At 34.8% G+C, this 25,067-nt stretch overlaps 1 protein-coding gene across 2 annotated transcripts in view; it reads right to left on the bottom strand.

Moving 5' to 3' along the window:
- Positions 1–99: 99 nt before the first annotated feature.
- The window catches only part of LOC150095565 (proteasome assembly chaperone 3-like), a 50,918-nt gene continuing 25,950 nt past the window's right edge, over positions 100–25,067 (bottom strand). For both annotated transcript variants that reach the window (XM_090410605.1, XM_090410606.1), the window contains exons 3-4: positions 14,966–15,043; positions 100–377 (exon numbers count right to left, since the gene is read on the bottom strand). In XM_090410605.1, the coding sequence (XP_090266731.1) occupies positions 219–377; positions 14,966–15,043 (237 nt within the window). In that variant the 3' untranslated portion in view covers positions 100–218. The remainder of the gene's footprint in view (positions 378–14,965; positions 15,044–25,067) is intronic.

Here is a 25,067-nt window from a genome sequence, read left to right as displayed (position 1 = left end):
ACAAAAGTGAACTGCAATGTTAATTTGCCTGTTTAGAGGGGAAGGAAAGGGAACTTGGTAAAAAGACTGAAGCACTTACTCAAAATATTCAAATACAACTGAAAAACTGAACGGAATTTTATTTATTTAGGTATATACAGCATAAATGATTTAAACAAAATTTTTGACATACCATTCCTTGAGCAGAGCCTTGGTTCATATAAATGAATAGATTTTTATCATAAATTATTAATATCATGAAACATATTAGCAACTAAATCACCAACTTGTCTTACAGTTGGCCTATCATAGTCTTTTAATGCTAAACTAATAAGCAATGTGGTGGGTGAAGTCTGAAGCCTTCCTGCCAAATATCTTGCTACTGCTTGAGTTTCAATCTGTAAAATATATATATATATATACAATGAGCACCCAGTATTAACTTCAAATAGCAGACAAACTCACAAAAAGAAACTTAAAGATGCATAAAAAAATTCAACAGAAAACTTTTTTTTCACCGACTGTCATGCAGTGAATGACTATTGAATTTCAACATGCAGCCTCCACAACCACTTGTATTTTACTTATCTGGAGCATGCTTTGCATAATTCCTTCTGCAAACAAGGCTGTGCATGCCAAGTCTAGAATCCTCTCTTTTTTTTTTAAATCTTCTCTGGCTTGGACATGTTAGAAGAATAAACTTAAAAAGCAGACCAAAAAGAGGGAGAATGAAATGGAAAAAAATTATGAGCGAAACCAGAGAAAAAAGTAGCAAGACCAAATAAAAACTCGGGCTGAAATAGTGTTCATTACAAATAATATGGAAAACAAAGAAATGGAGCTTTGATTTGCCTGACCTGACAATTTTTTTTATCCACCATCATACTAGAAACTCCATACTTTCACAACTACACTGCTCAAAACAATTAGAGGATATTTTAGTTTCTGTCAGATAATTATAACTATTGGGTACTTTATACATCAATATTTCTTACTTATGCATAGGGTGTCATTGATTAAATAATCTATTTATTACAAATTATACATTTTAGCAAGAATATCCCCTAATTGTTTTGAGAAGTATAGTTCTAAGTATGTTGGCAGCTTTCCTCTAAGACGCCCGATGTCGATTCTCCTATGGAATGTCCTATAGCAGTGGTGTTCAACCCGTCGATCGCGGAGCGATTTTTGGTCGATCTCTTGTGTATTCCTCCTTACTTACAAATTTAATTAAAACTGAAAACATATTTTATTTATCATTATTTTTAATTCGCTTTAAGTGTATTGCTATTGTTTATTTATTTTTCGTTAAAATTGTCAAATCAGTAATTTTCTTATAAGTCCAGGTAAATGAATTAATTTGGATCAGTGGAAGTCAAACAATGAGCCGAGTGAATACGATTATAAGCGAAGTAAAAAACGCGATTGTAGCTTAAATATTTCAAAGCACGTTGCATCGATTTTTTACTTAGGTTAAGTCCCATGTGAATATTGTAAAAATATAAACTTTGTTTGTCTCGGTATAGCTTGTATTGGATGTTTTTGTAAATAACTCTATTGAAGCTAACTGTATATACTGTGTTAATAAGAACATGTTAGAGTGTTAAAAACAAAGGCAATGTTTTTGTCGACAAAGCTACATGGCAGCATTAGAAAGATTGTTATTGAAACCTGTATGTATGAGAAAGGCTTGCAGGCTCTAAGTGTAAACATCTCCGAAGTCAGTCAGAAAGAGTTCAAACAACTTTCCGATGGCCAGCAACTTACAATCAAAAGAAAGCGGAGGAGAACAAAAGGCGTGCCGAACTTGAAACTTAAGATGAAAGACTCATACTGATTCTTTGGGGGTTGCGAAACTTCACGTGAGGTCTCAGAGGAGGCCTAATAAAAAGGAACTGAAGCAAGCAGAAGGGGTCCCGGTTCCAGAATTGCTGTGAGAGAGGAGGCCGCCCGGTCCAGAGTCACCGTCAGAGAGACTGCCCGGATGCACGTTGCTTGAGAGAGGAGTTTCCCACTTCCAGAAAGAAGCTTCTTAGTTCGAGACGTTGCTAGAGAGAGAGACTACTTCTAGGCCGCAGACAAGGTTTCAAATTGCCGGAGAAAAATTTCCAGGCCAGGTTAATGTCAGACATTCACCAGTGTGTTGCGTTTTCATTACAATTTGATGAATCAAATGACTTCACTGATATTGCTCAGTTAATGGTATTTATTCGCATGGTATTTCAAGATTATTCAAGTAAAGAAGAACTTCTGAAAATTATACCATTATTGGGAGGGAGTAGGGGAGAAGACATTTTTTCGACATTGATGAATTTGTGAAACAACACAAACTTCTGCTTTTTAAACTTGTGTCTATTACTACTGATGGTGCTCCTGCAATGATGGGTAATAAATCAGGCTTCATTTCATTATGTAAAAACGATGACAAATATCCAGATTTTTTAACGTACCACTATTATTCACCAACAAGTACTGCGTAGTAAAAGATTAAACACAAAAGATGTTTTGGATATTACATTTAAAATTGTAAATTCTGTTCAAGGAAAAGCCCTGCAATGGTGGTTATTTAAATTACAGGCAGATGATCATAGGGAACTTCTGTTGTACAATAATGGTCGCTGGCTCAGCAGAAGTCAATTTTTAGAAAGATTTCTTGTATTAATTAACAATATAAAAAATTTCTTGGTGAAAAAGGAGATATTTATCCACAATTGAGTGATAAAAGATGGTTGTTACACTTAACATTTTTAGTAGATTTCTGTACGAAATTAAGCAATTTAAATTTAGAGTTACAAGGTAGAGATAAAAATTTAATTGATATGTTAAGTTCAATAAAAACTTTCCAACAATACTTACTTTTATTAAAGAAAAATATACCAGGAATTTAGACATCTCCCATATTTATTAAAATTTTTTGAACAAAATCAAGAAATGCTTCGCTACGATTTAAAATAATTTATTCGTGAAATAGAATTAGTTGAGGAAGAAATAAATTCAAGATTTAAAGATTTTAATAAAACTGAAATGATTGTATCTTTTATCAATAATCCATTTCAAGAAAACTTGAACATCACAGAAATTTCAAATAAAATTAGTGGGCTGTTTGATATAAATCAAGCTGAAGTAGAACTTGAGATGATAAACATTCAGAATAGTTTACATTTAAAATCAATAAACAATGAAGTCATTTAGAAGTATGCACATGAAAAATTCCCAATATTGCATGAAAAATTCTGTCATGTTTCGGATCGACATACTTGTTAGAATCTGCTTTCTCAAATATGAACGTCATAAAAAATCAATTAAGAAACCAAATTACAAATGATCATTTGGATGATTGTCTGCGATTGGCCACTTCTTCACATCAACTTGACTATGAAAATATTGTGAGGTCCAAACAATGCCAAATTTCACATTAACTTTTTCTTTTTATCAACCAGTATTTCCTGTAACTTGTGAATTTGTAATCAATCTGTTGTTTTTTCTAACTTTGGTTTTCCAAAATAGAGAAATATTTTATTCCAATATATATTTGTTTTTTTTTTAGTTGTATTAAAATAATTAAAAGTGATAAATCTTCTTCTTCTGCAGCTTTTCTCACTTAAGTAGGGTCACTGTTCGTGGTGAGTCTCCTCCACAACTTCCTGTCTTGGGCTATAGCCACATCCAAGTTCTTCATCCTCAGGTCCTTCTCCACCATCTCTTTTTTTTCTTCATCATCATCAAATTCCTGCCATGTACCCTCAAGGGGTGTACAGGATATGACAGTACTACATGAAAAAATTACATCATTACTAACTTCCTATCTACAATTTTCCTCCAAATCAGTCTGTTACTTGTCAAGACTCCAACATTATCAGATCTTATATTTCTATCATCTAAGGCACTTTGTACCATATCAATCCACCTATATCTTGGTCTTCCTCTGGGTCGTTTTCCTACCAACCTGGCAGAGAACACTTGTTTTGCTAATCTTTCCTCTCCCATTCTATTTAAGTGACCATACCATCTGAGATTAGCTCTGCTAATGCATTCCTGGATGCTGACGATGTCAAGTTCTTTCCTAATATCCTCATTTTTAATATCATATTGCATTGATGCCATCCGTTCACGCCTCTAATCTTTCTCAGGACTCTCATATCTGCGGTCTCTAGTCTTTGGTCAAGTGTTTTACTTCTAACCCAGCTCTCAGATCCATAAGTTAAAATTGGTTTGAACACAGTCTTGTATACAGCTAATTTAGTGTTCCGACTAATTTCTCTCTTACTCCATATGAATTTATTCAATTGACTTCCCACCATACCAGCTTTGCTGATTCTGTTGTCTATTTCTATATTTAGTTTACCATCTTCAGTAAAAATTGTGCCTAAGTAGCTGAAATGTTTTACTTGTTCCACAGGTTCTCCATTCACAACACAGTTGACATTTTCAATGATTCTGCCTATTTTCATTGTCTTTGTCTTTTTATTGCTGACCTTCATACCATATCTATTACAACAGCTATTCAATTTAGTCAGAGAATCTTGCAGACTTGTAGCGGATTTATTTAGAAGTATAACATCATCCGCATAAAGCATAGAGCTGACATTAACATCTCCAATTTTGATATCAGGTTTAATACCTCATTCCTTCATAATGTGATCCATATAGATAATGAATAACAGAGGGGATAATGTACATCCTTGTCTCACACCAGATTTAACATTAAACCATCTTCCTGTACTTCCTTCAATTCTAACTGCTGACTCACAACTCAAATAAAGACTAAGTATTGCTTGATATAATGCCCCATTGACACCATATAACTGCAGCGTATTGAATAGCTTCTCTCTTGGCACCTTGTCGTATGCCTTTTCCAAATCGACAAAACTTAAATACAGATCTTTGTTATATTCCCATGCTTTCTCGACTATTTGTCGTAAAGTGAAGATCTGATCCTGACAGCCTCTATTTGGCCTGAATCCAGCTTGTTCTTCACCAAGCTTTTCTTCCACAATTCTTCTCAACCGTTTCTCAAGTATACTTGCATAGATCTTGCCAGGAACACTCAGTAGGGAAATACCTCTGTAATTCTCACATTCAGTTTTATTTCCCTTTTTATATATGGGTACTATGAGAGCTCTACTCCAATCATCGGGAATTCGTCCCTCTGTCCAGGCTTTCTGAACTATGCAGTGCAGCCACTGTAAGACTCTTATACCACCATACTTCAGCATTTCTGGTCGAATATCATCTACTCCTGCTGCCTTTCCACATTTCAAGCCTTTGATGGCTTTTTCTATTTCAAGTATGGATATGTATTCCTGACTGCATGCCTGGTCAGTGTTTTTTATCACTATGCTGTCATCACTGCTTGTTTCATTTAGCAGTTTTTCAAAGTAATTACTCCATACTTCAAGGATATCTTTTTCTCCTGTTTTCATTTCACCTTTATCATTTCTAATTCCTTTTACAGCACTCTTTCCTCCATTCCTAAGCTTCTTCAACAACCTCCAGAATATTTTGCCACCTTCTTGATATTTATTTTCTATATTCTTGCCAAAGTCCTCCCATGACTTTTGTTTAGCTAGTTTTACACACTGTTTAGCTTTCTTACATTTGTCTCTGTATTCTGTAAGAGTAAAAGCTGACTTATTTGCCAGGAACTCTTCTTTTTCTTAAAAGTGATAAATTTTTAAATACACAAATAAAGTTTTTAGTTGTTTATTTGTGCGTAATCAGATATCAGGTTGGGGGAACGTGATCTATATAAGAGAGTAGATTGCCGAATAACTTTTTATAGAAAAGTAGCTCACGTAGTAAAAAAGGTTGAACACCATTGTCCTATAGCCTCATGTCTTTTGGTACTATAATGATGCCAAGTAGCATGACTTCTTTAATTTCTACTTATATTTCTGATAGTCGTTGGTTGGTCACGTGATGCTAGTCGAGAAGTAGCTCTCAGGTTGATTCAAGATCTGTTGCACAGACACCAATATCTAAGGTTCCTTTCATTATGATCCCTTTATCCACGTTGCAGACTTTTCCATCCCCTAGATCAAACTTCCAATTATTCAGTCACTAATTACAGGTTCTACCCATGAAATGATGAAGATCATCTAACCAACAATGTATATTCAAGATGCTGAATGCAGGTCATGAAGGTCTATCCAGGAGTCATAGACTCCTGGATAGACCTTCATAGGCCCTGTTCTTGTCACTGAGCCTACTACGGACAGACAGGAGGAACTGTGGACGGCCGCCTCGGTGAACGCAGAAAATATATCCGGCACTTTTGCTATGACAAGTTGGGTCTGGCAGACCATGCTTTGGATGCCCCGGCACACAGGATCAATTGAAAAGGACAAAAGTGCTGCACTGAGGCTTCTGCAGGTCAGAGGGGTTGTTCCTGGAATCGGCAGAGGCCTTGAAACGTGCTCCGGACCTTAACAAGCATGGCTGTATAGGTCTGCCAAGGATTTGGGAGGCTGTCATCCTGGGACCAAATTAAAATTTATTTATTTTAATTTAATTTATTTTTATTTTATTTTTTTCAAAACTTTGGACTACTATTTTTCAAAGCTTTGGACTGCTGTTTAACTTAGATGGCACAGTGTTGCACGCTGCAATTGCTTATACTGGCCCCGCTGTTGCACCGAATTGTGGTTGTCTTGCATTTGTAACAAGCTTTGTTTGTGTGCTCTGGGGATGCTGGATGTAATACCAGCGAAATATGGCTTTTAAATTAATAAATGGTTATTTTCTTATCAATCTGTGTTCGATTCAATACCGTTTAAATCCAATTCAACATAAATTGCATCTTCTCTGGATCTTTGCAATTTTCTCAGAGATACCTGAATTCATGAGATAGAAACTCACCATACAGGTTCAAGGTTCTTGGAGATGGGCTTGTAAGATGCATGTAAACTTCCAGGTGAAGTCATTCTGTAGTATGATGCATTCTGGGTGGCACTCATTTCTTGTTGGAGAGCTTGAGAATTTGAACAGATAATATGTTCTCTGTTGTGCAAAGATTTGAAGATGCCTATTTTTTGAGATAGATAATGCACTTAATCTTGTTATGTATAGTGGCTTGTGAGGGTAGGTTTATGGTGAATAGAAGTAGCAAGTATCATTACATTCAAATCGTTTCTCTTGTCTCTTTCCGTAATCTGAGGTAATCCGCATATTGAGTGATTGTCCCTAATATGTTTCACCTGTCATGTAGTAACTGGGAAGTTGCCCAGTATTTCCCAGGGGTCAGCAGCTAGGAGGTGTGACTAGCACTTAGACCCCCTTATATATGATAGTACTACATGAAAAATTACATCATTACTAACTTCCTATCTACAATTTTCCTCCAAATAAATCTGTTATATGTCAAGACTTCAACATTATCAGATTGTATATTTCTTTCTTCTAAGGCATTTTTTACTGTATCAATCCACCTATATCTTTGTCTTTTTCTCTGGGTCTTTTTCTTACCACTCTGGCAGAGAACCCTTGTTTTGCTAATCTTTCCTCTCCCATTCTGTTTAAGTGACCTTATCACCTGAGATTAGCTCTGTTAATGCATTCCTGGATTCTAACAATGTCAAGTTCTTTCCTAATATTCTCGTTTTTAATATGATATTGCCATCGATTCCATCTATTTGTGCCCCGAATCTTTCTCAGCAGTCTCATATCTACTGTCTCTAGTCTTTGGTCAAGTGTTTTACTTCTGACCCAGCTCTCAGATCCATAAGTTAAAATTGGCTTGAATACTGTCTTGTAAACAGCTAATTTAGTGTTTTGGCTAATTTGCATCTAATTCCATATAAATTTATTCAGTTGACTTCCTACCATACCAGCTTTGTTGATTCTGTTGGCTATTTCCATATTTAATTTATCATCTTCACTAAAAATTGTGCCTAAGTAGCTGAAATGCTTTACTTGTTTTATAGGTTCTAAATTCACAATGCAGTTGATATTTTCAATGTTTCTGCCTATTTTCATTATTGTCTTTGTCTTTTTAGTGCTGACCTCCGTACCATATCTATTACAACAGTTATTCAGTTTAGTCAGAGAATCTGCATAAAGCAAAGAGCTGAGATTAACATCTCCAATTTTGATATACGGTTTAATACCACTTTCCTTCATAATGTGATCCATATAGATAATGAATAACAGAGGTGGTATTGTACATCCTTGTCTGAGTATTGCTTGATAAAATGCCCCCAATGCATCATATAACTGTAGCATTTCGAATAGCTTCTCTCTCTTGGCACCTTGTCATATGCCTTTTCCGGATCTACAAAACGTTTATTCTTTGTTCCTACAACATTCAAACGACTTAACACTGTAATAAAGATTCTGAAATCCATCGTGTCCTGGATTGAACGTATAATTATCCCTAAGGCCTCCCCCCCCACCAATAATGTGTTTTTTTTTTCGAGTCTTTGTTATTAATCTCATGATTTCTCAACTATTTGTCATAAAATGAAAATCTGATCTTGACAGCCTCTATTTGGCCTGAATCCAGCTTATGCTTCACCAAGCTTCTCTTCCACGATCATTCTCAACCGTTTTTGAAGTATACTTGCATAAATCTTACCAGGAACACTCAGTAAAGAAATATCTCTGTAATTCTCACATTCAGTTTTATTTCCCTTTTTATAAATGGGTATTATGAGAGCTCTACTCGAATCATCTGGAATTTGTCTCTCTGACCAGGTCTTCTGAACTATGCAGTTCAGCCACTGTAAGACTTTTATACCTCCAGACTTGAGCATTTCTGCTTGATGCCATCAACCCCAGCTGCCTTTCACCATTTCAGGCCTTTGAATGCTTTTTCTACTACAATTATGGATATGTATTCCTGATTGCATGCCCATTAAGTGTTTTTACCTCTTTGTTGGCACTGATTGTTTCGTCTAGCAATTTTTTGAATTGATTATTCCATACCTCAAGGATATTTTTTTCTCCTGCTTTCATGCACCTTTATCATCTCTAATTCCTTTTACAGCACTCTTTGCTCCATTTCTGACCTTCTTCAACAACCTCCAGTATATCTTGCCACCTTCTTGATATTTATTTTCAATTGATATATGTTCTTACCAAAGTCCTCCCATGACTTTTGTTTAGCCAGTTTTACACAGTGTTTAGCTTTCTTACATTTGTCTCTTTATTCTCTAAGAGCACAAGCCGATTTATTAGCTAGTAACTGTTGATATGCTTTCTTCTTTTCTTTCACTGCCTGTTTAACTTCCCGTGTCCACCATGGAGTTCTGATTTTTCTATCCTTACAGACGACCTCATCACATTCCTCTCTGGCTGAATCAATCAGCATTTTCTTCAGGGCTTACCACTGAATCTCCAAGGTTTGGTTCCTGTTCTCAAACTCTTTCATTTTTTTCTTCAATTATGTTTTTGTGTATTTTAATCTACAGTTCACATCTGAGAGGTGCTCAACTTTTATTTTGTTTAGCTTTCTTACATTTGTCTCTTTATTCTCTAAGAGCACAAGCCGATTTATTAGCTAGTAACTGTTGATATGCTTTCTTCTTTTCTTTCACTGCCTGTTTAACTTCCCGTGTCCACCATGGAGTTCTGATTTTTCTATCCTTACAGACGACCTCATCACATTCCTCTCTGGCAGAATCAATCAGCGTTTTCTTCAGGGCTTACCACTGAATCTCCAAGGTTTGGTTCCTGTTCTCAAACTCTTTCATTTTTTTCTTCAATTATGTTTTTGTGTATTTTAATCTACAGTTCACATCTGAGAGGTGCTCAACTTTTATTCACTTTAAAACTTTCTTACATGTTCTTTTTTTTCACTATGAAATGCAGTTTTATCCTGTTCAAGACTAAATGGTTATCACTTCCAATTTCAAATCCTCTGTACACTCTGGTGTCCTGCACCAGGGTGAAAACATCACTATCAACAATAACATAGTTAATGAGACTTTTCTTATTCCTTGCCTCTTCTTTCCATGTGAATTTGTGCACATTTTTATGTTGGAACATTGTGTTGGTAATAACCAGTCCATGTCATGAGCAGAAATCCAATAGGTATTTGCCATTATTATTAGCTTTGCTCTTTTCTCCAAATTTTCCCAACATATTTTTGTATGTGTCCGTGCGGTTAGCCTAGTGGCTGTGCGCTTTGCAACCGTATGCCTGGGGAAGGAGTGTCTTAGGTTCGATTCCCATTGGTGACACGAGGAGCTGAGGGTTCTTCCTCAGCCATTGCCAAGTTAGCCAGTCTTGTGTGTAGACAGTAGAGTTTTTCATCTCGCAAAGCAGACAAACCGGCTTTGAGAACTCAACACTAGAGACATAGGATACACCAGGGCATAGAGCTGGCCACCTTATCCTTTGAATGGTTTGAGGTCAGATGATTAATAAACCCTCGACACCGCAAGGTAAAAAGAGGGAAAGGAAGATGATGATGATGATGATGAATGCAGGTCCATCACACTCTGATATTCATGACTAATGGAGTGTGATGATAGTACACACTCATTTCCTCCTCTTCGTTCTAAAATCAGTTTGTCTATTTGCAGGATGACTGGTTAAATGGAGCTATGGCTGAAGCACAGGTTTAGTGAAACCTGTGCGGTCGCTCTATATATTCCAAAAGACATTTGATCAGGTCTAGTACAAAGGCCTACATGTCAAGTTACCCCTAATGACTACTCTTCATTTCTCATTTTCAGCTTTGTGGTCCTCATATATACAGTATATCCCAAACTGAAAGGTTTTCCATAATCAGTGCCTTAAACACTGATCCCCTTGCCATATTTCATCTTGATAAGGACAACCATATCAACTTTAATGACACCATAACACGTCATCCCATTTTGTGCAAGAAAGACCACACTTCACCTCTTCTTACCTTTAATAATATTCAGGATTTCTACAAAAGATCAAATATCTCTTCTCAGATTGACATACACCTCTTTCCTCTCCTGGCATAAGCACATCACATCTACAGCTGCCTTTAACTCCAAAAAAGCTGTCCTTTTTGCACATTACCTCTCATCCATATAATGGATGATTGAGAATGAATTCAGTGAAGGGTCACAATCTCCAAAGGCATTCCATTCCAATCATGCACTCATAGTGGTGCATGATTGGAATGGAATGCCTTTGGAGATTGTGAGTGTAGGTAGTGTGGATGAATTCAAAAAGGTATAACTAGTCTGATTCTCTCAATGAGTCCCTGACTCCCTGGAGGTCTCTTAATAATAAATCCTAAATCCACTCTGCCTTAGAATACTGTTTTCACATATGGGGTGGTGGCACCAAAAACCTCTAAAAATGCCTGATGCCATGGGGAAGAAGGCAATCTAGTTAAATGGTAACTTTTCTCTTGCAGAATCATTATAATGATTGTATCATAACCCCAACCTACTGGCTCCCAGTGCTAAGCAGCATCCCGCCTCCACACATCCAATTTTCTTCTACATGAATACAGCAAAATTATGGAAATCCCAAATCTTCCAATCCATGAAGACATCCCACCCCTAGAAATAAACAGGCTAAAGTCAAGGCACCCTGCAATCTTAACAGCAAAAAATCTTGCAGAGACAAGTTTCAACCTAGACATTCAATTGTAGCCTATTCTTGAGTTTTTTTGACTGTATTATGTCTTATTATTGTACATATGTCTATTACTATGTCCATATATATTAAGGATTAATGTAACTTTTCATGTATGTGTGTGCCATACCCTAAATGAATAAATAATATCATTACAGTTGCTATCTCACAGATGTATTGCTTCTGCTGCTCTGGTAGATGCCATTCCTCCCAATTTCTTAAGCCCATAAAAACAGACAAGGCAGCTGTTGGTCAACACTTGCATGTATAGAAAAACATACACTAAACCAGATTCCTGTCCTCTTCTTTCATTCCATCTACCTCTATGCTTTAGAACAATCCTGACCCTAAGGATTACAACCTCCAGTTATTCAAAAATACATCAACAGGGGTCCTTCTTTCTTCTTAACTAGTGTTATAGGTTTTGTAATCTCTCATATGCAGACACTAGAGAAAAAAGTGCCCACTGAATGTTAGTGTAAAAAAGAAATGGTACATGGCTTTCTCTGGAGCTTTTCCTTCAATACTAAAGTTGTGCAGGGATCTATGCTTTCATCCACTCTTCCTTTATACATAAAACCTTCCTTACTGACTTTTTGAATCCTATTCATAGTTCTGCTCATGATAGTATATTCTCATTCTTCCTCTTAATTTGACAAACCTTGAAGTGTTTAAACACACTAAACTTCAAGAACTTCCATAATGATCTCCTTTTTTCAGTAAAATGGCAACTTTAGTGCTACAGTCATATCTTCTTTCTCATAAGAAAGATCTCACTTTGTCTCTCCTTTATATAGGTCACACAGAGAAAGGTCACATTTCTCTTTTAGTAGTCATGAGCCTTTCCTGGAAGCACAAAAAATCACATCTGTAGCCTTTGGAGATGACTACCTATGCAATGCTGTCTAACCTCAGAATACTGTTCTTACATATAAACCAGAGAATCTTTCCTCCCCAAAATTCTTGACTATCTAGGAGTGAGCAATACTGCTAACTGATTATCTTTCCCTCACACACTCAGTGAAGAGGACAACCCTTGCTTATACAAATCACTTTCTTACGGAATCTGATTCTATTCGCTGCATTTTCTAATGGTATTTTGTGGGTGCTGCTCTACTCTATCCAATTTCTTTCATTCTTCTATTTCCCTTTGAATTCATAAAATCATGAGAAGCTGCTGGTCAACATCCATATGCAGTCTAACTTCCAATACAGAGACCTCACCCTCTTTCATTTCATTATTTGAGTTCAAAACTGCTGCATACAGTGAAGTCATTTATACAATTTTTTTTTTTACATTCATGTTAAATAATTATGAATCCAATGCTGTCTTTTCACATTTGAGATTTCTAATGATTGCTTTATTTATCTCCATCTAAAATAATACATTACTGTGTGCTTTTCCGTAATATTTCAAAGATTGCAAATACAACTTAGAAGATAATTGCAATGCTGAAACAAACCTTGACATACAATAAGGAAGTCATTTTGCCTCTTTAGAATGCCTTGATATGACCTCACTTGGACTACTGTGCATAGATGTGGCGATGCTAATACAGTGAATAGTGTTAAAGATGATATCAGGATTGTGGAATACAAATTATGAAGATAGATTGAGAATTTGTGGACTCCAGACATTCAAACAGGAGAAAGAGGGATGATATGATCAAAATTTACAAAATTCTGAAAGGCTCATACGAGATACCATTAGATAAAAGTTTTCATTTAATGGAGGGTGGAGAGAGAGCAAGAGAACATCCAGTGAAGTTGAGAGCCAGATTTCTCTCATAGAGTGATGGGAATGGATTGCCTTTGGAGGCCATGAATGAATTCAGGAAAAGGTATGGCAGGTGGTGTATGATGAAAGTTTTATGCAGGTGATATGTGGCCTACCTTGAATCCCTGGAGATCTCTCTTAATAATAATATTTTGTTTTTGTCTTTATCAGTAATTTCACTGATTAATAATGTTACAAATTACAGCCGACCCCTCACTATATCAAACTCATTAGGAATGATGTAAACAGTTTTTTTTTTTTTTTTTTAAATCATAACATCATTCCAATATGGGGACTTGGTTATAGTGAGTTGACTATTTTTAGTATTGGTTTCATCATCTGTATAACAAGTAATTATATCAGATATTTAGAAAACTTTTACTTAGTTTTTATAAAACATGGGATTTTACAGAACTTAAGCACATTGTAGCATGCATGAGAAGGATTAAAGAGAGAAAGTTAATACTTTTTTTTTTCCTCCATTTCTTATAATTCTGAGTAGCCTCCAGAATATTTTTCTATCACTTTTATTAATAAAGCTGAAAATTTACATTTCAGATTTTTTTTTTTTTTTTTTTTTTTTTTTTGCGAATTGTTTTTTTTAAATAAAATACGTTTTTGTACATTGTAATAAACATTCTTCTTCAAGTCTGATAGATAAGAACAGACACTCAAGAATGACAAAAGCAATGTTACTTATTCTTATTTCACAATCCTGATATCATCTTTAACACTCTCCTTTGCATTTTTGAGTTCCTGCCTTTTCTTCATTTACCATTATTTGTAATATCCACAAAATAATAATAATAAATAAAATTTATAAAAAAAAAAACTAACTTGTATTATCCCTTACAATCATTACCATTGCCAGAATACCTTAAAGATATCTGTTCTCTTTTAATTGTATCAACCATCTGATTTTACTGACTGCAAATTATACTCTCAGCTTTTTTCAGATGACAGTACTTTATCACTGCTTCTTATTCAAATAAATTCTGTGTGCATACAAATTGAAATCAAGAATATAACCCTTCCACAAATGTTCATCTCCATAATATCAAATCAGAAGAGAGTTTAGTCAAATTCAATCTTTCCAAGACTCAATCCTGAAAAAAGGATCCATGGCAAGCAATATAATCCATGCTTTTCTACTCGCAGTGACTGCTTGTAATAACTTCTGCCATAAATATCACAGATAGGCTTTCTCTGCATCAGATGTTACTTCTCATTTCAGCAGCTGCTTACCCTTGAAAAATTCAACAACTGCATATAATTTACACTCTCCTAAAACTTGTGAACTTAAACAGCAACCACTCATGGTGTTCATTTTTTCCCAAATGCCTCCAAACTAGGGAAAAAACAACAATTATACAGTGCCTTATTGTTATTTCTGCCTGAGATGTCACTGAAAAAGTGGCAAATAGTAGATATCTTTAAACACAGTGCTTTCATCAGTCTTATCTTAACAAGTTTTTTTTTTCCTTTTTTAATATATTTACATGCATTGTCAATTCCAAAAACCATATTACATAAATCTAACACTGATGTGCAAGATCTAGTTAAATTTGAAAGCACAGCTCATAGATTAAAGTTTTAATTGTTTGAATGATTACGACAGGGGGAAATAAAATAAAATTAGTTACTTACTTCTTCCTTCCCAAGAAGAGTTTTCACATCATATACAACATCTAGACACTCCTTAGGTCTTTCTACACATACTTGCAACTGAAAAAGTGCAAAGAACAACATATTAATATACAAACAATGTTGGGAGGGGGGGGTAAAGAAATAAAATAAGTAGCTTTGAAAGATTAAAAAAATACCCCATACCTTTGAGTTTAGATTAAATTTATTAATTTGATTTCTGTTCTGTATCATTATAATAATAAATTATATGGCTTATTTTTTATACTACATGGTTGACATTTATGAAAAATTGTTTCCAAAGCAAAAAAGAGTGTTAATATATATTTATGCAGGGTCTCATATTGTATACACAACCCAGTGACTGAGAATATGTGGTCAACCGTATCTGGGTTTATTTCAGTGATATTAACTTTTCTCATAAAAGAACTGAAAGGTAAGAATATTATGGAATCATGTTACTAGATGATGAAACAAAGTAATAACAAATTTGAAGGGGAAAAAAAGAAAATACAATACATGCATATATGCACATGTACACACATTTATTGTTGTTTTTCTGCTCTCTTTCAATTGCATACAGGTCGATCCTACACATAAAAACTGCAAACCTATAACACATTAGTGTTGTGTTAGGGGAAAAGGGGGGGGGTTCCATTTGGGCCGTACATTAAATTAGGAAGAAACTGATTGCAACAATTTTTTTTATCTGGCCTTCAAAACAACAATTCTTCAATTAACTGACCCATGTATGTCAGCCCACATATATTAGAGCACCGTGTAATTGTACTTCACTTACTGACTCTTCAGTTATCAGAATGGTGAACTTTCTTCAGATAAAAAGGTAGATTACTGTACATGTGAACTAATAACCTCTTCCGTCTAAGACGGGTTGAGTCTTCTCTATTCCTTGCTGTTCGAAAAAGTTCCTTATATGTTCTGCATCCCGAGATGTTCCTTATTAATTTCAGCCAGGTAATTCTTGGTCTTCCAGGTCTTCTTTTTTCAGTTGGAAAAGTATTGATTAAGACGTTAGGAAGTCTGTCTGCATCCATTCATACAGTGTGTCCAAACCATCTCAGTTGTTTTCTAATTTTTTCTATTATTGTCTTTTTATACAATAGTTCTTGTCTGACTGTGATGTTTGTTTTCTTTTCTATCCAACTTGTTCTATTTATTTTTCTTAAGCATTTCATTTCAAATGCCAGCAGTTTTTTCTCCTCTCTTTTTTTTTAACTGTCCACACTTCTGCTCCATAGATGACTGTTGATATAATTATTGCTTCATATAATTTGATTTTGGCTTGCTTAGATATCTTGTTTGTTTTCCAGATTTTCTGGAATTTTCCCATGGTGGTCCATCCCATCGCTATTCTATGTTTGATTGTTTTGAGTTCATCTATTGTTTCTGTTAGTTTTGATCCTAGGTATATGAAGTTGTCTACCTGTTCTATTTGTTCTCCGTTTAGGGTGGCTGAGATGGTAGTTCCATTTCTCCCTATTTTCATCACTTTTGTGTATATTTATTATCATGTCATATGTTTTACAGGTTTCGTTTAGCTTGTTGATCAACTTTTGTAGTTCATTTGGGGTTCTTGCAAGAAGAACGAGATCATCTGCATATTTGATATTATTTATGTTTAAACCATTGACATTGATTCCCAGCTCATTGTTTATTGCCTTCTTTACAACTTCTTCTAGATATATGTCGAATAGGCATGGGGATAATGGGCATCCTTGCATTACTCCTTTTTGGATCTCTATGGGTTCTGTTGTGAGTATGTCCTTTTTAATTAATGCATTTGTCTTAGAGTTTTATCAGAAACTGTATTATATATTTGTCTATTGCTTTTTCTAGTAGAATTTTAAGAACGATTTCTCTGTGATGTTGTCAAAAGCTTGTTTAAAGTCCACAAAACAGCAATATAGTTCTTTATGGTCTTCCCAGCTGAGCTCTGCTAGTTGGTGCAATGTGAAAATTTGGTCTATTGTTGAATAGTTTCCTCGAAAACCAGCTTGTTCTATGCCTATCATTTCTTCATAGGTGTTTTTTAATCGATTTTGTATAATTCTTATGAATATTTTATAGGTGTGAGGGAGTAAATTGATTGGTCTGTAATTTCTGCAGTCTCTTTTGTCTCCTTTCTTGTATATTGGGATGATCTTTCCAGTTCTCCAGTCATCTGGGATCTCTCCTGTTTGTAGTATTTTATTGAATAGGGTTGTTAAATATTCTGTTGATATGCTGCCTCCATATGACCACAGTTCAGTAGGGATAGTATCAATGCCTGGTGCTTTATTGTTTTTCATCTGTTTTATTGCGTATCTAATTTCTTCTTGTAAAATTTTTGCGTGATCATTATTTTCTTCTATTGTTGGCATTGTAGTTTTGTTTCCTTGGCAGAAGACAGTCTTAAAATAGTTTGACCAGATTTTTCTTATATATTCAATATTCCTGGTTTCAGTGATCTTGTTGTTTATCATTTTACTGCTTTTTCTGAGAATTCCTTTGTAATTTCTCTTATAGTATCATGGAAGACTTTTAGGTTGTTTTATTGGTATGCTTCTTGGCATTTCTTAGCTTTTTTGCATAGGTTATCAACTTTATTTTTTAGTGCTCTGTATTTTTCCCTATTCTCTTCATTGTTTTGTTGGTTTACAAGTATCTTGGCCTCTCTTTTCTCTTCTATAGTAGCTATGATTTCTCGGGTTATCCACTGTTTGTTTATTTTCGGTTTGGAACCTAGAGTGTCTTTTGCAATTGATAACACTGTTTCTTTTCCTTCTTCCCAGTATTTTCCGCTGTTCTGGAAGATGGAGGGTTTTAATTTCAAGCACATCTGTTCTAAAAAATCGACTTCTGCTTGAACTATCTTTTAGTTTTGATAAGTTGATGTTTTCTTCTTTTCTGATATTGTTTTCCCTGTTGAATTTTATCTTCACTTTGGCAGTTAATATTTCGTGGTCAGTGTCAAAATCAAACCTTCTTAATGTTCGTATATTATTTACTGATCTTTTCCATTGTTTGTTTATGATGATATAGTCTATACAGTTCTTTATATTACCATCTGGGGATGTCCATGTATATTTATTATTAGGGCATTGATAGAACAATGTGTTTGTAATCATTAGATCGCTTGCTTTACAGAAGTGGAGTAATTGTTCTCCTCTGTCGTTAAGCTCTCCGTATCCAAATTTCCCCATCACATCTTTTTTTGTCTGCTGTGAACTGTCCTATTTTAGCATTAAAATCTCCCATCACTATCATGAGTTCTCTATTTTTGGGATTATCTATTTCCTACATGCACTAATAACCTACATGCACAAATCTTGTATGCAAAGTAAATGGAGAGTTTCAGTTGGAAAAGAAGTTCTAATGAGAGATTTGACAGAAAAAAATAAATACCTAATAATTTAAGAGGATTTCCATATGTGGATGGTACAATTAAATACTGTGGAAGAGTGAATTGCCTATAATCTATTTCATGAAACATGTTTTCTGCATCTGTAACATTTAATAAATATTATGACCTCAAGGTAACAAAGCATGCTGAGATAGGGATTCATTGTGTGCAAGATAAACAATTATATACCGTCTTTCTCGTAGACAGGCTTATACGTTGGTTATGCATTACTAAATCACTTAAGGAATTGACAATGTAGATATGAATACAAATTAAATTACACTTTAATAAATATTTCTGATATTTCGGCAACGTCACGTTGCCATCTTCAAAAGGAACTTACAAAAATACCACATGCACGTAGGCACTACAACACAGTAACTGAGAATGAAGCTATTGTTCTCCTAAAAGTCCTGATGGTGCCCCCTAGCGGGCTAAGTAAGTGTTCTTGGCCGTTGGACTGAAGATCTGCTGATGTAAGCCTCCCAAATTTGGGGCAGTCTCATACAACCAAATTTGTCAAGGTTTGGAGAGTTTCTTAGGGCTGAGGCTGATGCCATAAATAGTCTTTCAAATTTATATTTGCTACGGTGTATTACTATAGCTTTCTTCCACCGTATTCTGTGGCGTGTATCCAGAGCATGGTCTGCAAGACCAGAATGGCTATATTTTTGAAAAAGGAAGTCCTTGTGTTCCGAAATTTGCTGTCCCTGCCTGTTTGGCCAAAGTAAGACAGTTTACAACTGCAAGGGACCTGGTATATCTAGGTAGGTCTAGGAGAAGTAGAAATATTTATTAAAGTGTAATTTAATTTATATTCGTATCTACGTTGTCAATTCCTTAAGTGATTTAGTAATATATACTGTCTTTGTGCAATTTTAGCTCAATATGTGACTGCAAGAAGATCATATAGATATAGCATAAATAACACATGCATTGATGAAGGATATAGCCTGTAAAACAGTGTGGAATTTTATTGCCAAGAAAATCTTTTTTTCTTTTTAAATAATTTTTTGAAATCCGATCTGCCAGAATTTTTTTTTTGTTAATTGACACACAAAAAAAATTTTTTTTTAAAGTAATAAAGTAAAAAATTGTATACATACTTTAAGAGAAATGTTTTATTACATTTCCAATGGCTATACTGAAGTGGAGGTAAGAATGAAACCTGTAGATTTTAGTTTAACATCACTTGAAATCATTTATACCAACAGTTCCTATTTTCTATTGTTGCAGTTGAAGAACCATGCTAATTATAAAAATTGTACTCTTCCTATGCATCAGTATATTCAATAGTCACAAGAAACAACGAATTCCAAGAATAAATATTTTAATATGACATTACTTTTGTCATGGTCATCTATAAAAGTACAATCTCAATGCTATTCAAAATTTGTAGTACATGAAAATTCTGTGGAAAAAACTGATACCGTAAATGTCAATAAATCTGGAAAAACATGCCCACTGAACATAAAAAGGAGATGAAATACAGTTGACCCATGAGCAATGTGAGGGATTAGGGGTGCTAACCCCCTGGTGTTGTTCAAAATTTGAGTATAACTTTTGACTCCCCAAAAACTTTACTAATAGCTTACTATTGACCAGAAGCCTTACCAATAAAAATAAACAGTCGATTAACACATATTTTGTATGATATGTATGTATTATACACTATATTCTTACAATAAAGTAAGCTAGACAAAATAAATGTTATTAAAGAAAATCATAAGGAAGTGAAAATACATTTACAGTACTGTACTGTTTTATCAATACCATAAGTTTAAATTGTAGATGAATTGTATGTCTGTCAGTACCTAAATCAATATTGTCTTATATGATATAAAACACTGTAGATGTTATATGTATTACTAACGCCAGACATCAAAAATGAAAAGATAATGTGAAAAAGAAATTATTCATATTTATTTACAGGTATAACGATTCATGGTAGGATTCATTCTAGGCTTTATGGTAATCTAGTCTATACACTAATGAATGAATTGTTATAAAATTTTTATTTTATGCTAATTAATTTAACTAATTAATAACAGTTAATTTTATGCAGTTTTGATTTAATATTGCATCTTTACATTTCTCTCAACAGCAAATGGCATCATGTAGAGAGAGAGAGAGAGAGAGAGAGAGAGAGAGAGTGAGCGAGTGCGTGTGGTATTGATAAATTTTAACTTTTTATAATAGATTTGTGCATATTTTATGGTAGTAAATTATAAAATAGACTAGTATATACATATATTTTATGCATTCATGACATACCTAACTTTTAAATAATTTTTTTTTGATATTTCTAAGCTATGCGGTTTGTCTGAGAGTTTTTCTAAATTGTTGCAAATCTCCAAAAATTTTTTCCAATATATTTATTGAAAAAAAAAATTAGGTTAGGTTAAGTGGACCTGCACAGTTCAAACCTGCATTCTTCAAGGGTCAAGTGTATAGTTAAACTGCCCTTGCATATGCATTACACATACACAGTTTGGCATTAACATATTAAGGAGAAAGAAGGAACCTGTTGATGTTTCTTGAAGAGCAGGAGAATGAGACCCTTCTGTTTTTTGAAACATTGAGGAAGGCTGTTTGAAATTTCATGGAAAAATTTGAAGAGGGCCTGCTTCTGTGTTCCCCCACTAACTTCATTAAGAGATTCAAAAATGTTTTTCATGTCAACATCCTAGGATCTACTTTACAGTAGAAAAAGAAAATCTTTTTCTTTTTCTACTGTAAAGTTACTTAAGTATAAAGTTACTTAAGTTACTGATGCATTAGTCATGTTTTTAGCATGTCAACATCCTAGGATCTACTTTACAGTAGAAAAAGAAAATCTTTTTCTTTTTCTACTGTAAAGTTACTTAAGTATAAAGTTACTAAGTATAAAGTTACTTAAGTATAAAGTTACTAAGTATAAAATAGTTACTTAAGTATAAAATAGTTACTTAAGTATAAAATAGTTACTTAAGTATAAAATAGTTACTTAAGTATAAAGAGCTAATAAGCTTCATTTCAGCAATGAAAAATAGTGTTTTTAACAATGCCCAACATAAACCCACCACCTAGCTATGCGATTAGAATGATGTGTTCTCTATTTAGCCACATGGCTCTGATGCATTAGTCATGTTTTTAGCATGTCAACATCCTAGGATCTACTTTACAGTAGAAAAAGAAAATCTCAATCTCATAAGTTTTCTCTTCTGGGATATCTCGCATACCAATCCAGTAGATTACTAACACACACACATGCACACACAATCTCACCACTCAACAATAGCATTCAAAAACTTTAACACATAAATGCAAATAAAAAAATAAAAAAATCATCTGTTCAAACTACCAGTATTATTCAAATATGCAATACTTTCAAAGCCAACAGCTACAATCCCTACCAAATTAACAGAATATTATCACTCCCCTACCTTTAAACTACAGAAGGTCAATCTCATTACTAACTTCAGACACAAACCCACATTCTCTAAACACTCTCCCAAAGGATTAGCTATAATCCTTATATCTTACAGGAAGTTTACTATGTACCCAACAGTTGCAAACTTACATATGTTTCACTGTCTGAACAATCAAACATCAGGATTACAAAGCCAAAACTTGCATCTGGTTCCACTACCATAGCTAATCAGGTCTTGCTGATCCCGCTCTGGACGTAATGACAAGATTCAATCGGAAAGAACTACGTTACTTCATAGAAAAAAAAATATATATAAATTTGAAACACTTCAGTGTTTCTGAAGAATATAATGATAGTATGTAAACCAGACAGAATAAATTGGTAGTAAAAATATATTTATTTAACACTCAGCCAGTTTCTTGAAATAACTATGGTTCACATCCTCAGGAGATAATGGTGAATGATTTCTATTCTCGAGTTTTTGAAGAGCTGTTTGAAATTTTAAAACAGGGGTCTTAACGCATGGCCTGCAGAGCTCTTTGCCATGACCCGCCGGCCATTTTGAAAAAATAACTACTTAACATTAAAACGCGATTAAATAAAAAATAATTTCAATGAAGCCCGCAGGCCACTAAGCTATACTGCAGTATTTAGAATTATAAGATGCTTTCCAGATTCACAAGGGACGCTGTGCATTTGATACTTTACATAAAACCCTATAAAAATAAATATTAAATAGACATGCTTCTTCAGCCATCTATCAGTGCCAAGTGGTACTTAAGTACTAGTACTAACGTCGCAGGTAGATGGCTGAAGCAGTAGTTCGAGTGCGCTATCTAGTGCCTTCCAGATACATCTCGAGGGTTCTCGATACTTCATTATTTTCATATAAATACAAGAGGATCTCATCCACAGTCAGTCAGTCGTGAACAGTGTGATATTCGGGTATAAGCACATGCAGGTTCGTCGTGTCAGCCAAGCCTATTGTGGTTTTATATTGCCAAACTTTTTTCATTAGTGTGAGACATATTCAGTGGATAATAACCGTTACGACCATTTTGGATCATTTTTTGGATTCACCTTCCATCACTATGGCATCTATGAGTAAAAAGTGTAAATCAAGTGATTCTTGTAGGGTTTTTAATGAAAAGTGGAACAATTTGTACTTTTTTTTGTGCCAATCGACAATAAGCCAGTGTGTTTAATTTGTCATGAGTCAGTATCAGCATCAAAAGAATACAATATAAATCGACACTATGACACAAAGCATGCGTCCAATTTCGATCATCTTCATGTGGACAAAGTGAACCATCTCCAAATTGATTTAAAATGCCAGCAGGGTACGTTTAACCATGCTACTGGCCAAGACGTCAAGGTTATCATGGATGCGAAGTGCATATTAAAATTGTAATACCATTGATATTACATTGAAATATATGATGGATACAAAGCGTATGAGGATGCATATTTGATTCATAATGGCTGGTAAGGTGGTTAAAAGGCAGAGGGAAGAGAGCGAAGCATGCATCAAAGTAAGTATGTAATAGCTGAAAAAATTACTAAAAAATCAAAAGCCTTCTTGGACAGCAACTTTGTGAAAGAGTGTCTCATCGCTGCTGGGGAAATTCTGTGCCCAAATAATAAGGAAGTGTTTAAAAAACCGAGTTTGTCTGGGATAACTGTAGCAAGATGTGTCGAAAACTTGCCAATGACATTGAAGGAACTTTAAAAAACGGTCGTCCAAATTTACGTCATATTCACATGCTTTAGATGAGAGCACAGATGTGAAAGATACAGCACAACTGGCTATCTTTGTCCGTGGCATTGATCAACAATTCACTGTGACAGAACTGCTAGAGCTCATACCTATGAAGAGAACAACAAAAGGCACAGATATTCTTGAAGCCACCAAGAAAATGCTCCAGCATTTCAACCTCAGCTTAATCAACCTCGAGGGTATGGTATAATGGTGCCCCTGCTATGGTGGGAAAGAGTGAAGGGTTTGTTGTGCTGTTATGGAAAGAACCAGAACTAGAAAGAAAAGATTTCGTCCGTTACCACTGTTTAAATCCACCAAGAGAATTTGTGCTCAAAAACTATTGGATTTGAGAATGTCGTGAAAGTTGTTGTGACTGCCATCAACATTATTAGGGCAAGATGATTGAATCAGCATCAATTCCAAGAGTTTTTGACCCAAGAGTGTGAAGCGGATCAAGGTGATGTGGTTTATTATAGTGATGTGCGTTGCTTGAGCAGAGGGAGGGTTCTGAAAAGAGTCTCTGACTTAGGAGCGAAATACAGCGGTTCATGCAAACCAAGGGGAAGCCGATTGTGGAATTCAATGATCCAAAGTGGATGATAGACTTTGCCTTTATATGAATGACCTAAATATGCAGCTACAATCCAAAGATCAACTGGTGCACATTCTGTTTGATCACATCAAAGCTTTTGTAGCGAAGCTCAAACTTTGGGAGGCACAACTCGCAAAAAAAGACTTAACTCATTTTCAGCTTCTCGCTGAGTCCAACTGTTCGTCTCTTGATGAATATGCTATAAAATTAGCCATGTTGTGAAGCGAGTTCGAAGAGAGATTTAGTGATTTTTGTAACCAACAGTCTTCTTTAGATTTATTTTCAATGCCATTCAGTGTCAATGCTGACGAAATACCAGGCTCAGTACAAATGGAGCTGCTTGAACTGCAAAACAACTCTTCTTTGAAAGAAAAATTATTCAATATGCCCTTGCTTACATTTTACAAACACTACATTTCTGAGGATGCAATCTCTAATCTTCGCTGGCATGATTTGAAAATGTGCGCTTTGTTAGGAAGCACATACTTATGTGAGCAGTTCTTCTCCAGAATGAAGCATGTGAAGTCCAAGACAAGAACTTAGATTACGGACCAACATCTCGAGAATACTCTGCACATAGCAACTTCCAATATTGATGCCATCATCAACAAGTTGGTCAAGGAAAAGCATTGCCAAGTTTCCCATTGACATTGTAAAAAATTAATGTTTTCTTCATTAAATTATCTTTTTTCAAGTACTGATTGTATTTACTTATCATGAACCCGACTCCTATCTACGCTCTTAAAGCTGACTGTTTATTTTTATAAGATTTTATATAAAGTATCAAATGCACAGCATTCCTTGCGAATCTGGAAAGCATCTTACAATTTTAAATACCGCAGTATAGCTTAGTGGCCTGCGGACTTCACTGAAATTTTTAATGCGGCCCACACTGTCTGAAAGGTTAAAGACTCCTGTGTTAAAATATTCCTTGCAGTG

Source organism: Typopeltis vanoorti, chromosome 20, assembly GCF_054136105.1.
Source record: "Typopeltis vanoorti isolate ZY-2024b chromosome 20, IOZ_Tvanoo_1.0, whole genome shotgun sequence".
In the NCBI taxonomy this organism is placed as follows: domain Eukaryota; kingdom Metazoa; phylum Arthropoda; class Arachnida; order Uropygi; family Thelyphonidae; genus Typopeltis; species Typopeltis vanoorti.
This window is presented reverse-complemented; position numbering and strand designations above follow the sequence as displayed.